Below are 16251 nucleotides of genomic sequence, written 5' to 3' on the forward strand. Positions count from 1 at the left end.
TGTATTTATTTAGAACCTTTCACAGATAAAATCACAAAGTGCTTTACAAAATGTAAAAAGGATAAATTAATGCAGGCAATAAAACTTCAACTATACATTAAAACACAACTACAACAATGATGCAACCGTCAGAGCCCAGTAGGCTAAAAGCTCGTCTGAAGAAGAGGGTCTTCAGTTGTTCTTTAAAAGGATCAACCACACGCAGAGACAGGAGCAGGGCAATCCACAGTCTGGGAGACACAGACTAAAAAAGAAAGATCCCCGGAGTTTTAAAGTGGGCGACCTCAATGCTCGAAAAACACAATATGAGTAAGCAAGTGAAGTGTAAACTCACAATTGGGACTTAAATGTCTTTCAGCGGTCTTTGTCTTTTTTTGGGGGGAAGTCCTCATGCGATCTACTTTCATCACGGTGGTTGATGGTTTTTGAGTAACTCTTCAAAATATTCCTGATTGACAAAGGACTCTTGTTTCAGTTGTTCTTGTCATATTATTGCTTGATTACTGCAGGAATTAACTGCTTCAACACCACCTCAGCACAACACAGTTTATGGCTTGAACATATTAAGAAGGCATGAAATTTCACAAAGGTACATTTACACACGTTAATGAAAACTATACAAATTTTGTTACAAAGTTAGTTTTCATTTGAATGAGGACAAGCAACATGATAAATGTGGTACAAATAACTTTTATCAGTGAGTGAATGGAATATTTTATTATTACGACAGTTTTATAAATGGACTATAAAATTAAATAAAATGTGCTTTTCCCACACAATAGGTGTATTTTTATTATAGTTGCTGGGGAGAATAATTTATTTACAAAGCATCAACAAGCATGAAGACTATTTTCCCTTCGATATGACATCATGATATTACTATATTTTGATGCATGATCATTACACAGTTCCTGTGTCAAAAGTAGCACTTGAATTTCTGCCCCAGGCAGATGAATGTTAAATAAAAAGTTAGATGTATGGACATGTTGAACACACTACTTGCATTCACATAGCACTTTTGTCATCCAAGGAAACACTGCAAGCTTGTAGACATTTAGCTTCATGATATTCAGCCTCCTCTTTCACCAAAAGCTGTGGACCCCCAACATCCACATAATCCTGTAAAGAGGAGAGCAGAAATGCTTTCATTTAACCAAAAAAGGAATCCATCCATTATCTGTCATCGCTTATCCTCTGTAGCTTGGGGGGGTGGGGGGTGGGGTGACCTGTTTTAGAACTGCCACTTACTGCATCACTTTCCACGATGTTCTCCAACATGTTGACAATGTCTGTGAACGAAGGTCTCAGGGTTTGTGGCTCTGACCAACAGTCTTGCATGAGATGAAGTCTGGAGTAATTTAGAAATTCAGTAGATTCATTAAGTAACAACACACTAGGATTTAACTCTCGTGCAGGGCCAGAGGCCGGATCTGACAATTTGAGAGAATATTATTTCACTACAAACTGATCTCATCAGTCATCATCTGTTGAAAGTTAAAATGTATGTATGTATTTAATTGGATTCGTTTATACTAACATCTCTTGTCTGCAGCCTTCAGGGTTTGTGTTTTTATGACCAATACAAATGTGGTAGACCACTGCTTCTGATGTCTCCAGGTTGGGGTATGGTAAGGTACCTGAAAATGGAAGTTTGACATACAGTGTGAGTAAAATTACAGCATTAGATACACCAGCGTGTATAGATACATGTTCCACAAAGTTTCACAATTTTTCTTAATCTCCAAATCACCATGGTCACATATGTTGACATTTTATTCCAAGACCAAGATCACTAAACAGTATTGATACTGATCAGTCATTGGAATCACTTTGCCCAAATTACAATCCAAAAAGCTATTTCTGTAGCCATGAACTAGGGATGTGTAAAACAAAATCACTGCTGTGGCGACGCTGAGCTCACAGGATAAACCGAAAAGGACAAAAAATAATAATAATATAGTTTAATTACTTTAGGAAATAAGAAAATTTGCCAGAATACCAGTAATACTTAAAGTGGAGAACTGTAATGATCCTTAGAATATGTATTAAATATGTACTGGGGGGAAATGTAGAAATAGGCCACGTCAAATTTGTACTTAGTGAGTAACACTAATCACTAAGTGAATAACACACACACACACACACACACACACACACACAAGGACACTTCAACATGTTGACCGGTGGAGCCGGGAATCAAACTACTGATTATGTGACACTTTCCGTTCACCTGCACTGTGTGGGGGGTGGAGGGTAAAAGTTAAAATTAAGATCACGCAGTTTGTGAAACTTGAGGACTCAAAGGGCAAAACCTCAGCCCAGACCTACGAGGCTACAGGCTCATTTTTAGCTTCACACTCTTTGCAAATGACTGAAGACACTTTCCTTAATAAGAAACACATGATGTCACTTCTTTGTCATTTCAAGGCCCCGAATTTCAAAATATCACACCTACGCAGACAACTGAGTGATTAATGGTACAGATGATGCTTGTTGATGGTTTTTTAATTCACATTGTTGTGATGTGTTGATGTTCTATATTGTATTTAGAAAATGGAGGTGAAAACAGAATTGATCCGTAAAACCATTTATGTCTGAAATCTGCTGTATCAAAATTATTGCATAGTTTTGAATAAAGTGTTACATTTCTGTGTGGTTGTGCGAACTGGACGTATTGTTTTGACCAAATGTGCCCTGTCTTCAATCGTTAAGGTTCAACTCTACAAAGTTATACTTTCAACCTTGTACTGAAGTGATACATGTGAGAAACTTCAGATAAAGAATGTGCACACAAACATAACTAAAGCAGGTCAAAGGAAATCTACAAAGAAAAAGAGTCTCATTTTTTATTAGTATCACCAACTTGAGATGGGAGTCTAACCTCACTCTGTGTAACATATTAAACTTTTCATTAGCTGAGACACCAACTCACCAAATGTCTGCATCTCCCACAGCACAATGCCAAACGCCCACACATCTCCCGGGAAGCTGTAATGGTTGCTCTTGAAGTACTCGGGTGGGTACCAGCGGAGTGGCACACGCTTCTGTATGAGCAACATACAGTGGGGAATATCAATATCAATTTTACAAATGTGATTAACGGGCTCATTATAAGTCAAAGTCACAAAGGTGATGTTTTAAACATGAATGACAGTCGGAGACGTCAGTATCCAGTGTCGCTGGTAATTGTAATACATTAGTGTAACTATTGTTAACAAATGGGTTCGTGGTATAAACCATGAATAATCTTATGAAACAACAATGGAACAATTTCCTTTGAGCTTTGTCGTTAAGTCCACAGCTTTTGGAAACATTTGTTCACGTTCAAAGGCAACGCAGTGTGCAAATCATAGTCACAAGGTGAAATCTCAAATTAAAGCATATTGTATTAAAGTCAAACCGTATCATATCAAAAACAACAAAAGTTAAACACTGGGATCAAAATTTAAAACTATGTGAGATCAAAGGTTCCACAACCTGTGGTCAAAGGTCATGCAACTGGACCAATAGTTACACGATGCCCCACACACGCTACGAAAGGTCAAAAGTCCCACAAAGTGATGCGGCAAACAGCGTGACGACAGTGAAAAACCTGCTTTGTTTGTGTCCTGCTTTGTCGTTGGGGGTGGAAGACTTGACAACTAATCCCAACAGTAACAACTCTAGTAGAATTAACACTACGACGCTGATGTGGTCTCACCCGTGGGTTTCGCCAGCGGCTGCTGCGGCGACTTGTCATGCGTGTTAAGTCTCGGGCCAGACCGAACTCTGCCACCTTCACCTCCCAGGGAAACCTGCTGACCATGATGTTCCTCAGAGCCAAGTCACAGTGTACAATCTGCAGGAGAGATCAAACGGACACAGCTTGGCATGAGTTGTGTGTGTGTGTGTGTGTGTTTGTGTGGGTAACACATTCCCTCAGTGCGGATAAGTGGGAGCATAAGTGAGTATCAGCTTGTGGTTTCGTTACCATTTTGGAATGCAGGTGCTGCAGGGCCAGAGCAATGTGGTACGAGGCGATAGTGAGGAGGCCCTGCAGTTCAGGATCAGCAGACAGGTGTGTTTTGTTGGTCTGCAGGAAGGTCCTCAGGGTTCCAAAGTTCACATATTCCATGATCAGGATGTACGGCTCTGCACAGAGGAAGACACTCACACACTCAAACACACTCATAGAGCGACGGCGTAAACACGCTCACACGGTTTTCAGTCTCCCTCACCCTCCGTTGTGTTCCAGTCCAGCAGCTGGAGGATGTTCTTGTGCTGCACCAGTTTCTTCATGATGGAAATTTCTAAATCCACATGCTTGGGACGGACCCCTCGATGGAAAAAGACACAACGTTAAAACGCACATATAATATACTGATGTGCACTTTGGTTGGAGTTGAGGGTAAATGTAGACTGACACCTCAAAATATCATGTTAGAATATTACTGGGATCTGTTCAACGCAAATGTTGCTGTGGTTGTGTGACGGCATTGAGCCTCGCAGGGGTAATGTCACAGAAGGAATAAAATGTTAATAAAATGACTCACTAAAAGATGACGTGTCAAAATCATGGTAATAGTTACACCTCTGCAGTTCTATGTGGTCTCAAGTCAAGTTTTGACAATGTCTAAGTATGATACACCCACGAGAGCAGAAAGTGAGAGGTGTGTTTCTTCTTCACCAACATGATGCAGGCAGAGTTATTTTGTTCTGTCGTCCGAAATTCTTTGAACATTTTAAGGAAATGATCCTTTTTTTCTTTTTTTCACACATTCTGCAGATAGAAAAGCAGATTATTTGGAATGAGGTGTGGGTCTTCTCAGTGAGTTCAACAGTCGCTCTCTGCTCGGTTTTGCTCTTCACCAACTCTGGATTGAAATGTTTCTATAGTTTCCAGATGCTGCACAATGTTCACCAGCTAACTGCTAACCTGTCAGCTTAGCTGTTGCAGAGCTGCCTGCTCCTGTTTAAAATGCAGAGAGTGAACTGAAACAGGTCTGAAAACGCTGAAAGATGCTAAAATGCTCCTTAAAAATTGAGGGGAAACAGCAGAATTCAGCTTTTCTTACGCTACAAGATCCAGATTCCACATGAGATTTTGATCCATTATGAATAGAAACACACACAGTATAGTTTCTTTAACATCTCTAACAAGAGTAATGGAACATTTGCCAATCACTGACTCGTTCACACCTCCCTCAACTTTAAATCAGGCTTCAGACAAACGATGTGCTTGACCTGCAGGTTTCCAACTGCTCAGGTCGGCTTCCACGACTGCTCTGCCCCAAAGAAATACTTGTGGGTGTAAAGCCCCCAGTTTAAAGTACCTTCTTTGCTGATCTTGCAGGTGAACAGGCTGTGGCCATTACATGTCCCTTTGGTCATCCTGGCCTGATAGAAGACACCCTCCTTCCCTGCTTTGATCAGCTGCAGCAGGTTCAGGTCGGACTTGGTGAAATGTGGATACTTGGACAGACGAAACCAAATATTCATTAAATTCACAAACAGTGCAGAACAGTGGATTTCTCTCAGGACACGGTGAGGAGATGCAAACTGAACCGTCTCCTGGTGGCTTTATATTAAGCTACAGACATGATATTCAAAGAATCAACATTACCCATGTGGATTTATGGGTTGGATGATATAAAAAGAGAATGTGTCACAAAGTATTTCATCCTGTCTTGTTTGTGAGGTTTCCTCTGCTGAGTTTCAGCTGTCTGCTAACGGAAACCAATATGTCTAAAATAGGTCAAATGTGGCTGTTCGAAATATTTGTCTGTATCACGTGATGCCAAGACGACCTTGGATTAGCAATGGTACCTGCTGCCGGCCTTTCCACAGCCTTACAGAGGTGGTTTGGACTTTGCTGCTCCTCTGCAGGGGATGAGGTGGGACCTCCTCCAACTCCTCCTCTAGCACCACTGGGAGAGGCCTACACACACGGACCAGAGGAACTGTGCATTCCCGCAGCTCTCGAATAGTACGGATCAGGGAACGATATCTGCAAGAAAATGTAGTGTGCACTGAGAAACATGCTCATGCTTTGTTTAATTGTGAAAACTATTTATGGCACAATGGAAACTTTGTGTATGACACACACACACAAAGTGGCGTCAGGTGAACCTGTGCTGAGTTTCTGTGGAAGAATGTGGATCATTTTAGAAAGGTTGTAAATATTTTGCCATACACTGTAAAATATAACTTATATAATATAACTCAATTTAAATATGAGAGAAACCTCTGTCAGCTTGTCCATTGCATCATCCTCAGTCTTACAATACATTTGAATCTGATACTTGTTACTAGTTATGTTAACTTAGGCATAAACATAAATCTGCAGCTAACGTGAAGAATTTGCTTTTGGTGCAGTCACTTGGTGCCAGAGTTGATACCAAACTATTATGTGAAGTTGCTCCCACTGAATTTGATGAAGCCTTAATGTATGAAGGTGAAGGAACAACAGGAGCAAATAAAGCTTCAGCAGCAGCAGAACCGTTTATGGTATTATGAAAAAAAAAAAGAACAAATAACAGCATCCAACATGTTTTAAAGAAAGATAAAAAGCTTCCACACAACAACAAAAAGTGTAGAGAGCTTTAACTAAAAAAATTAATCCTGGGAAATCTTTGAATTTAAAAACTAAATGTCATTTGAGGTAAGTGACAAATTCATTTATTCAGCTCATCCTCAAGTTAAAAGCCTTAGTCAGTACTGTTTATGTTCAAATCATTCAATTAGGAAATTAAACTACATATTTTAAGTTGAGTTAGCTTGAAAATACAAAACTTAAATCCTACTGTAAAGTGTTTCTTTTTAAATTAGCTGATTCCACTTAATTCCTGAAAAACAACTAAAAGTAATCGTTTTAAGTAGTTATCCTGTCCTGTGTGCTGACTCAGACACAGCTTCGTACATAAAAAGTAGACATCATTAATGCTAAGAGGAGTGAAAAACAAATTCAATTCTTACTTTCGGAGCCACACGGCCCCCAGCAGTGTGAACGTGAGGACGGAGAAGCACAGACCCGCCGCGAGGCCGATGACACATCCATCTGAAAGAGCCAGCGAGACAGACACCGTCAGCCCCGATATGCTCTCGATGTCTGTCAGTGAACTGACCTGAATGTAAATCCTATGTGTGGTGCCTGAGAGCTCACCTAGTTGGCACTGAGTCATGGTGTGGTTTATCGAAATGATGGGTATCACAGGATTAAAACACTGGTGATCTAAGGAAATGTTGAGCAGAAAGAATGGTGATAAAATCTGATCACAAACCAGGGACATATGAAATAGATACTGACTAATAATTACTTTGTAATAGAGCGATGAGTGACTGGTGCTACGGCTGCTTCATCCTGTCAAACACACAAGATGAGACTCATTAAGCTCAGAAACTGACATTAAATTCTCTGTTACAATATGTAACAGACCTACCTTTGTTTTCTGATGAGGACCAGTTTGATAAAGTCCATCCTTTGACAGACGAGGACGCCGATCAGAAACCAGCTTCAACGGTTGAGCTGGAACGGCCCGTGTGGCTCTGTCCCGTTGCTTCTTCTTGTTTGGAGACACTAAACGATGCTGAAAGCCTCCAAGATCTCAACCGTGTCTGCACTGTCACCAGCCGGAGCTCTCATTGTGCGTCAACCACAACAGAAGCAGAGGAAATGAACAGTAGCACAAGTTGGTTCGAGATGCACATTGCTCTGCATCACATGATGAAGTTTGACTAAACTACAATCACATCGACTCACCCAGACATCAAATGTGACAATGACGAATTAAGAACTGGATTATTTTTAGTCGTGAGAGTCAGAGATGAAACTAAAACCTTAAATAAGATGCATAAGAAAACAAGTGTAACCGCGTTTGTTGCATCCAAACCACACAAGTAAAGTGAAGAGCATTTTTAAACTTTCTGGATAAAGAACTGTTTAATTCTTTTGATTTTGTTTTGCAAAGATCTGCAGCAGGTTTGGAAACTTTCATATGGAAATAAATGACCACTGCACTAACTGGAGCATTTTATTGCCCTTAAACAGACTCAATAGTGGAAAACTATGATGTAAACACTTAAGGCTCCTTCTTTTAAAAATAGATTGAAGTAGGTAAAAATACTCTCCGTAAAAAGTAAGACATTTTGTAAAGGTTAAATAAACAGCTTGGAGCAGGATTTTGCCCTTGTTGTGCAGTGAGGGGGGGGGAGCAAGGTATTATTTAATATTGTGGATACTTGGTACTGTTGGTACTTCCTGCCAACAAAAACACATATGTATATTAAAGTGTCTTTAACACTTGATCAGTAATAGTCGATCTTCTGCATCCGGGCCGAAAAAGTACTAATACACCAGTTAGAAAGGAAGAGAAGAAAAACCCCTTCTCACGACACGTAGGACAGTTTCAGTCCGCACAGCAGTGTTTACTTCGGGGAAGTTGCTGCAGAGCCCCCCCTGTGTGGTTTCCTCTCTCATCTGCAGAAATGCTGCACCAACCAAGTAAAACGACTAGTCTATAGGCGAGTTCACCCTGGTTGGAGCTGAAGGTGGTGTCGGCTTGGCATTGTGCTCAGTCTCCAGCATCCTAGCTGGCCGTGGTGCCCTGCTAACATCTGACTTTAAATACAACTGAATTTCTTTAATTGGGGATTTGGTTTACATCTAAGTGTAAGCGCCACATTAACGGGTTGGGATGGTGCAGGGACAGGATGTTGAAAGTAATAATGCTCAACAATAAAGTGTTCTAATAGGATTTTGATCTGAGTTGAAGAAGATTGAAATGTCAAAGAGGAAAAAAGCTCAACTCAAATCTGAAAGTGGTAGATGCTTTCAGCATATGCGACCACAGGATTTCACAAATACCACACAGACATGAGCAACAGGACTGTTTGTGAGAAGGAATTGTGGCGTAAGATCACAATGTTTGGAGCCTGTCATAAAACAGGCAAAAGTTTTTATCTAAATCTGCATCTAAACCTAAAAGAAGGTTATAAAATCAAAAGGGTTACTTCCTTTTAAATAGACGAGTGTATTTTGTATGTGCTTGTGTCCAATTTGTGAAGATATCTACTAAGGTTGAAACCCTAAATTGTACAGCCTGTAAAATAACGATATTAGTGATGTAATAAAAAGTTATTGAACTTATTCATGTGCAATTATTTTTATATAGAACAATTCATATTTTTCCACCATTATGTTTACCTGATGTAACTATGCAGCACTGCAATCAAATTTAAAATAAAAACTTTCCTCCCTATTTCTCCGACAGAGTCTTGTTGGCATATGATGGTGATAATGGTCATTTTGTGTCAGGGCTGCACTTCATGCTCCAAATGAGCATTGGATCTGATCATCTACCCAGTTCTCTCACACCTCCCTTCATAAAAACAGCTGCGTGTGGTTGCAGACCTGAACGAGATTCAGTCCTCTGCAGGGGCAGTAAACACAATGTGCACTACATTAGAACGGAGCTAAAGGCAGAGCAACAACAACAACAAAAAAAAAGAATCGTTCACCAAGAAAAACTAGACAACATTCACTGACACACAGACAAACATGTAGCAGTTGGCAGAGCCGTAACAGACTGCAGGTTTTTCACATAACATAAATGTTCTGCTATTGGCTGCTAAAGCTCAAGCAGACTCTGTGACTCCCAGTTAGACGTATTTACCATTTATACATCGTTGACATTGGTCTCAAACTGCTCCAGCTGTAGCAGCAAACCTAAGGGGTGAAGCGATCACTCGACCGACCATCAGTCCTAGAGCACTGGTGGATTATTGAATGGGCCTACTGGCATGGGCCCAGGGGTCCAGGGGCTCAGGGGCTCAGGGGTCCAGGGGCTGAGAGGTGAGCGAGGGCTGTGCCAGAGCTTCTGTCTGACAGGACTGTTCCAATATCTAGTTTATATCATAAAGGACAGTTAAAAGACAAACCAACAACAATAACACTGTAAACTATAAGAACATGAGAAATGAACACACCAAGTACAAAATGCTCGCAAAAATACAAAAAAGTACTATGGAGACACGACAGCTCAAAATAAAAAAGTAAAAAGAGTCACAAAGGGACACAATTACAGGCAAACAGATAAGTGACCACAGACACAAAGCAAACACACAAGAATCCAGAAGACGACAAGTAGGCAACAAAGGGCGTCCTTTGACTTTGCCCAAGACCCCCGACTCTCTTAATCCATTCGTATCCTACAGCTACGGTAAACCTGCAGCATGGCCACAAATAAAACCTGCATTAGTCAGGATGCAAATAAAATCAGGCTTCAGGGTGATGTTGTGATTTTAATTTGCTGCTTGATATTCTGTTACAGATCAATGGTATCACTCAATATACAGCTACAAGTACAGTATTTTGTACAGTCCATATTCAAATACATCGTTTCAACTGGCTTATTTACAAAATTCCATTTTATGTACACGTTTTCATGTCAGTGCAACTTTCTTTCAACAAACACCTTACAAAAAAAAAGTTCTTTAAATTAACACGTCTGGTTCAGATCTGACAGAAATGAACTTAAATAAAAAAAAAAAAAAGAGGCTACAGACACTGACAGACAGCTCAGTAGTAGATTGCACTGCCTGCACACGCTGAACTCTTCTTCTGGGTGAGACGGGGGCAAAGGGGCTTGTAGACAGGGGAGGGGTTCATGTGAGCCCTCTGTTTTGCCCAGTTTCAGCATCGCAGCTCAGTTCGTCTGGGCACAAAATCTTTGCTCCTCCATTAGAAAATTTGTGCTGAAATTACCTCAACTTTACACCTTGTATTTTTGCTAGAGTTAAAGCTACAGGTGTGCTAAGCTTAGCATCACGCAAGTAGTCGTGTGTGTGTGTGTGTGTGTTGGTGGACAGTCACAGCTAAAGCAGAAAACAAGTTGAAGCAAACATTGAAAAGTTTTTCCCTTCGAGCCATGTGGTGACAAACACGGACACAAGCTACAGCTTGGTGCAAAGGCAGGTGGGTGGAGGAAAAAGAAAAAAAAAAAAGGGCCAAACAATGTTTCATTCAATGACAGAATCTCTCTCTAAAAACCTCCACAATGCTGGGTTTTCCCCAAACACACGGACACGGAGATTCAGCTCCTAAGGTCTGAGAAGTGGGATCCGTCAGGGGCCACTGACCGTCTACTGTGTGTTCACAGTGATGAAAGTGAGCTCGGAGCAGGACGAGCTCCACACATGCTACACAGCAGACAGGAAACTGCTGCTCGACCCCACACAGCCAACACGGCTTTGTTCAACAGTCACATCAAAAGGCCGAACGCAGTTTAGAATGTGCATCAACCTGGTAATCAGATTGAGCACAAAGGGGGATGGAAATGATTATACACTGGAACACAGTCTGATATCAGTGGGTCCGGCTACACGGATAATGTTTCTCAACATTAAAAGGTTTGGAAATTTCACCAGTTATTTGCAAGGAGTTTGATGGAAAGAGCAGGTGCTGTAAATGTGTTAGAATTACTTTTCAGAATTGTGTTTCTACAGACCAACACAGTTTGAATTCTGAGAAACAAGCTAAGCTTAAAGTCCAAATTTGTTGATTTCCACACGGAGTTTTCTCATGACCACACAGAGAGCAAATCATTTCAGTTAACTCCACATCCCGACGAATTACTGCCAAACGACTCAGTTCTTCTGGGAAGAATTCACTGTTCTGTTCCAGTTGCTTTTAGGAAATGTTTGGCTCAAAGGCAGCTGTCAGGGTTCAATAATCCAACTGGGATTTATTTAACAAACTTGTTCAAAATGCAGAATGACTTAAACAGAAATGTATGTACGTTAAGTGAACTATTTCTGGATTAATATTATATACTTTTAATTATATCACAATCCTTAAAGGCCCCATATCATCTCAGCTTTAACCGTACATATTACCAAACCAATTAGTTTTTAAAATTCGCTTCAGATTCCATGACAGTCCTGGATCACATGCTGCTGTAGGAGCCACAACATCAAGTGTGACGGAAGCATCTTCAAAATAGTGCTCGATGTTTTTGAGCGGCACCATCTGAAAATCACTGTGACATCACAGCTGGCTGTGGTTACAAAGGCAACATCTAGTGCTTTTCCGTCACTCAAATTTTGTGCGTAGTATCCGTTACTTTTTTGGTATCACCTCAGTCGAGGTTCCAAATGAGCCGAGGTGACTTGAAAACACTGTGCACTATGTTGACAGGGTACTACTGTATATCTGCAGTGCAAAATGAGGTAACCTTTCCCAAAAGCGAGTAGAGCGGTGTGGTGGAACACTGCATGCACAAGTCTGACCACAGCCAGCAGCATCAGAAGCTCTGACTCACGTCCTTAAGTGATGTCACTGAAGAACGTCAGAAAGAAGACCACTCCTCATGGCTGCTGCAGGCCACGTTACCTGCTACTAACACGACACTTACTCTGATAGCAATGTTAGAATTCCAGAAAGAAGGTCTGGAAATAAAAAAAAAATACACAGCTTAGGTTGTACTGCATCGGTTTTCAGCCCATCTGTGCAAGTACTCTTAGTACTCTTAGTACTCTGAGTAATTTAATGTTAAAATGAAGGTCAAATTAATAAAGTGATCCCCAATGTCCCAACCCCTCCGGGATTCTTCCTGGTGAGAATATAAACGCTCGCATCACAGGCGAGTTTGAATGATAACGGCTGGAGAATCGCAGTGGGTTAAGATGCGTGTTGTGACAGTTCTGTAAGGTGCCTATGAGACAAATCGAGTCCTGACCTCCAGAGGCTCCTGAAACGCGCCTTACTATAAAATAAACTTCTTTTTAAATAAAAACAATGCATTTGCAATATAAAAAACATCATGTACTGTATATATTATTCTTTAAGCATGTCTCTTTTGAAAGCATGGCACCTGCTAAACCTAAAAACACACCCAGAATCCAGCTCTTTGACTTTCAGAGAACCTGTACACACAGGTCAACATTGCACTAACCACCACTTATTATTTGGCAGCCGCAGGATGAAATGCAGTTTGGCAATAACGCCTAATTCACTGTGGAGGTTTAGGGTCCTAAACAAAGAGAGGGGGGGGGGGAGAGAAGACTTTAGTGGGGATGGTGGTGGGGTATTGAAATGTGAGTACCTTGTCTCCAACACATTGAGGAAGCATTTAATTATTAGCATGATTAATACTGTCACAGACTTTTAAGGTACAGTTGGCAGACAGACTGCAGGAAGCCATGAGGTAGCAAATGACTTATATTTTCTTTATAGTGACACTACCTCTGATAAAACCTTTGGAGAACCATTTTTAAAAGTTCACCACAGTGTTCAGTTTACTGAACACCTGCAGCATCAAAGTGATTTCCACACCTGGATCACCAACATCACCATGTGGTCTCACCGTTTTCTCTCTTCAAGTACATGGACAGGTTCAGATCACATGTTAACTCCAGGTGTTTTTTTTGTCTTCCTCATTCTGACATCACAAGTGATTAATGCACAAGAACAAAACGACATCACTTCATGACTTTGCCGTTGCGGCGTACATTCCCAGACGTGTTAGTAAGCAAGTACTATATGTTACATGTATATTATGGCAAGAGTTGTTCACATGAGAATGGGGGTTTGATTTGTAGGGCTCATCAAAGTGCACCAGCTTAGTGCTTTCACCGGGGCTTCATCATCGTCTCGGTAAAAAAAACCTCTTGCCTTTAATCCACGTTTGCAATCAAGTGCAGAAAGTGCTGCGACGCAAAAAGCCTGACTCCAGTCTTTAAATCTGAATGTCTGAATGCTGCATCCTGCTCACAGCAGCAGGAGGGGGAGCAAAGAGCAGGTGTAGTGCTGGCTGATGGAAGACGAGGTGCGATCACTGGAGGACACAATATTTCTTGTAGTCTGACTCAAAGTCTTCGTCCATGCTACTGGTGTCAGCCATCTTTTTGCCGTCGATCTTTGGCAGGAACTGCGAGTACTCGACCCCCTGCTGCTCGTAAAAGAGGATGTAGGCCGAGTCTGTGTCGATCTCCTCAGAGTGCACTTCCTGAGAATGACACAAAAATACTCTGTGGGGTTTGGTCTAAATTTACCGTGACATGTTGCAGACGTAGTAGGAGAACACAAACTCAACTCTCAAGTAAAACTGAGGGAAAAAAAGTCATTTTTTCTGGGCAATTCAATGATGTAAATAACACGAATGTACAAGTCTAGTCCAGATTTGTTCCACACGTGGTTCATAAATGAGCTCAAGTTTAAATCCTGCACAGATTTGAGGAGAGAACCACTTCCAAAACCTGCTTTCTTTACTGTTTACTGTTAAAGATACAGTAGATAAAAAAAATGTATAAAAAAAACATAATAATATTTTAAAGGCTTGATGTGGAGCAAAATCAGCAATGCTGGTATTTCATTCATTCTGATTCCCATCAGCTGTCACTGATGTGAGCTGTTCTTGCTGTAACAGTGCTATTGGACACCACATTAAACCGTTCGTCAACATAAAGAATGAATGTGCTGTAAATTAACACGTTTTCTCTAAGATCCAAATACTCTATGTGTGACTCCTTAAAACGTAAACAACGGTTTTATTGGTGATTCTGTACCAAATTATGGCAACGCCTTCCCTGACTGACCGCTCTATGCAGAACAGATTCAGAGCATTTGTCCTATTCTAGGTGATTCTTCATAATACTCATTATTTATTAGTTGATTATAGTTTGTATCATGAATCTGCATCTGAAAAGTAGCTAATGCTGTTACATTTTGTTCAGTATAAGTAAAACATTTCCTGCTTGACCCCAGTGGAGTACAACTCATTTTTCAAGTACTTTAAAACTTTATTTAAATACATTTTCTTACAATGAATTATGGTAATATAAGGCTATATTCTACAATATAGATGTCCGTTTGTTTCAGTGCCATTAAAAGATTGTCCAGCTATAATAAAACATACATCTTTAAAACAACAGTTATGGAAAGTGGGACTTTGAAGTGACTCACCTTACAGCTGCTGTCGTTGTAACAGTACCACTTTCCATTGGGGTTTTTGGCATATGTCACATAGTGGCCCCCTCCCATTATTCCTGAATGGCACTGAAGAGATAAATCACATAATTTAGTCCTTTTTTAAAGCGAAAAGCCTTCTGACATCTGTCTGACAGCCACTTACTGATATTGCATAGAGGTTGTAGATGGCGTCCAGACACATGTTGTCTCTGTGCTGTAGAAGTGAGCTGTCAGGGTCCATGCTGCTCTCTGTGCTGCAGTCTGAGCTCAGCCCATTGCTGTCACCGTTCATCAGCACCACATCACAGTGGCTGCTGGACGCCTCTGTACCGCATGAAGACTCTGACGTGACTGCATCTCCAGACCCAGAGAGCGCCGCTGCCCCTGCAACTGCATTTCCCTCTGTGTCCGTCTGTGGTGCACTGTCCTGTGTGTCAGCCTCCGAGTTAGCAGAGGCCTCCAGGTTCTCCTTGCTGTTAGAGAGACGGTGTCTACCGCCAATCTGGGGTAGGCGTAGGCGGCCTGGCTTGCGGCCTCCGGTGCCTGTCTTTGGGCTGCTGGAGGGGCTGCTGGTCCGGCTGAGAGAAGGTGCTGACCTCCTGCTAGAGGCAGGAGAGGCTGTTGGAAAAAACACACTTCCTTGTTAGCTTGTTAATAAACAGCACCCATTTACACTTCGTTTACTTCATTTCACAATGTGAAAGGCAACGTCAAACATATGCTAAACAATAAACCTGTTGTACCTTTGGGGAGGTTACAGAAGCCAGCTGGGGCAGAGATAGAGGAAAGGTTGTCTTCACCCAGTCTTAGCAGATCCTCGCTCTCGCTGCGAGAGTGAAGGCAGTGCTGCTCCAGGTCTCGTGGAGCCAAGAAGGCGCTGGGATCAAAATTCTCACGCGGGAACTTTACAATTTTCTGGGATTTGATCCAGCGACCATTGACAAACTGGAAGCGCTTCAGGTGGACAATCTAAAACAAATACACATCCCAAAGTAAACATTATTGAAAACATGTCAAAAACTATCCCTGTCAGTCAGATATGACAGCGTGCAACCGACCAGTATGGGTGGCAGCCTCCAGAGGTCCAGCTTCTTAGTGGCCAGTCGGTGGGTCTTGCACTTGGAGCAGTAGTAGAGCTCATCCTCCCCCAGCTCCTCCTCACTGGTGAAGGCTTTCAGGCAGCTGTCCAAGCTGATGGGCTCAGCCTGGGCCCGGCGGGACTGTTCCACACTGCAGTGCTCCTCCACGATCTGCAGGGAGACATCGCGGTGATGACATACTGTGGTTAAGATAAGATTCTCACATCT

General features: G+C 41.6%; 2 protein-coding genes across 6 annotated transcripts in view; both read right to left on the reverse strand.

Annotated features, from left to right (window-relative positions):
* Nucleotides 1-348: 348 nt before the first annotated feature.
* si:ch211-167j9.5 (tyrosine kinase receptor Cad96Ca) lies at nucleotides 349-7680 on the reverse strand. 2 transcript variants are annotated; one of them, XM_067506963.1, is made up of 13 exons: nucleotides 7419-7680; nucleotides 7296-7339; nucleotides 7142-7202; nucleotides 6955-7036; nucleotides 5806-5986; nucleotides 5313-5451; nucleotides 4218-4316; nucleotides 3971-4131; nucleotides 3701-3838; nucleotides 2933-3044; nucleotides 1538-1637; nucleotides 1249-1348; nucleotides 349-1119 (listed from the first exon to the last, which is right to left on the reverse strand). In XM_067506963.1, exons 3-13 carry the CDS (start codon nucleotides 7158-7160, stop codon nucleotides 1006-1008), a joined length of 1245 nt encoding a protein of 414 aa, XP_067363064.1. In that variant the 5' UTR covers nucleotides 7161-7202; nucleotides 7296-7339; nucleotides 7419-7680; the 3' UTR covers nucleotides 349-1005. The 2 variants fall into 2 exon arrangements, with proteins under 2 accessions (XP_067363064.1, XP_067363063.1); XM_067506962.1 differs by having other exon boundaries at nucleotides 7142-7210.
* A 2585-nt stretch (nucleotides 7681-10265) lies between these two features.
* The window catches only part of usp32 (ubiquitin specific peptidase 32), a 61955-nt gene continuing 55969 nt past the window's right edge, over nucleotides 10266-16251 (reverse strand). For all 4 annotated transcript variants that reach the window (XM_067506943.1, XM_067506942.1, XM_067506945.1 and 1 more), the window contains exons 30-34: nucleotides 16003-16194; nucleotides 15688-15913; nucleotides 15108-15562; nucleotides 14939-15031; nucleotides 10266-13982 (exon numbers count right to left, since the gene is read on the reverse strand). In XM_067506943.1, the coding sequence (XP_067363044.1) occupies nucleotides 13809-13982; nucleotides 14939-15031; nucleotides 15108-15562; nucleotides 15688-15913; nucleotides 16003-16194 (1140 nt within the window). In that variant the 3' untranslated portion in view covers nucleotides 10266-13808. The remainder of the gene's footprint in view (nucleotides 13983-14938; nucleotides 15032-15107; nucleotides 15563-15687; nucleotides 15914-16002; nucleotides 16195-16251) is intronic.

Source organism: Channa argus, chromosome 6 (assembly GCF_033026475.1).
Source record: "Channa argus isolate prfri chromosome 6, Channa argus male v1.0, whole genome shotgun sequence".
Classification (NCBI taxonomy): Eukaryota; Metazoa; Chordata; class Actinopteri; order Anabantiformes; family Channidae; genus Channa; species Channa argus.

What these genes read in the sequence shown, in the direction of transcription:
- si:ch211-167j9.5 (XM_067506963.1), bottom strand. An exon ending in TGTGGAAAGGCCGGCAGCAG is followed by an intron (nt 5,452 to 5,805) that starts GTACCATTGCTA and finishes CGTCTGTCCAAG; the next exon opens with TATCCACATTTCACCAAGTC. An exon ending in GCCGCTGGCGAAACCCACGG is followed by an intron (nt 3,045 to 3,700) that starts GTGAGACCACAT and finishes TTGCTCATACAG; the next exon opens with AAGCGTGTGCCACTCCGCTG.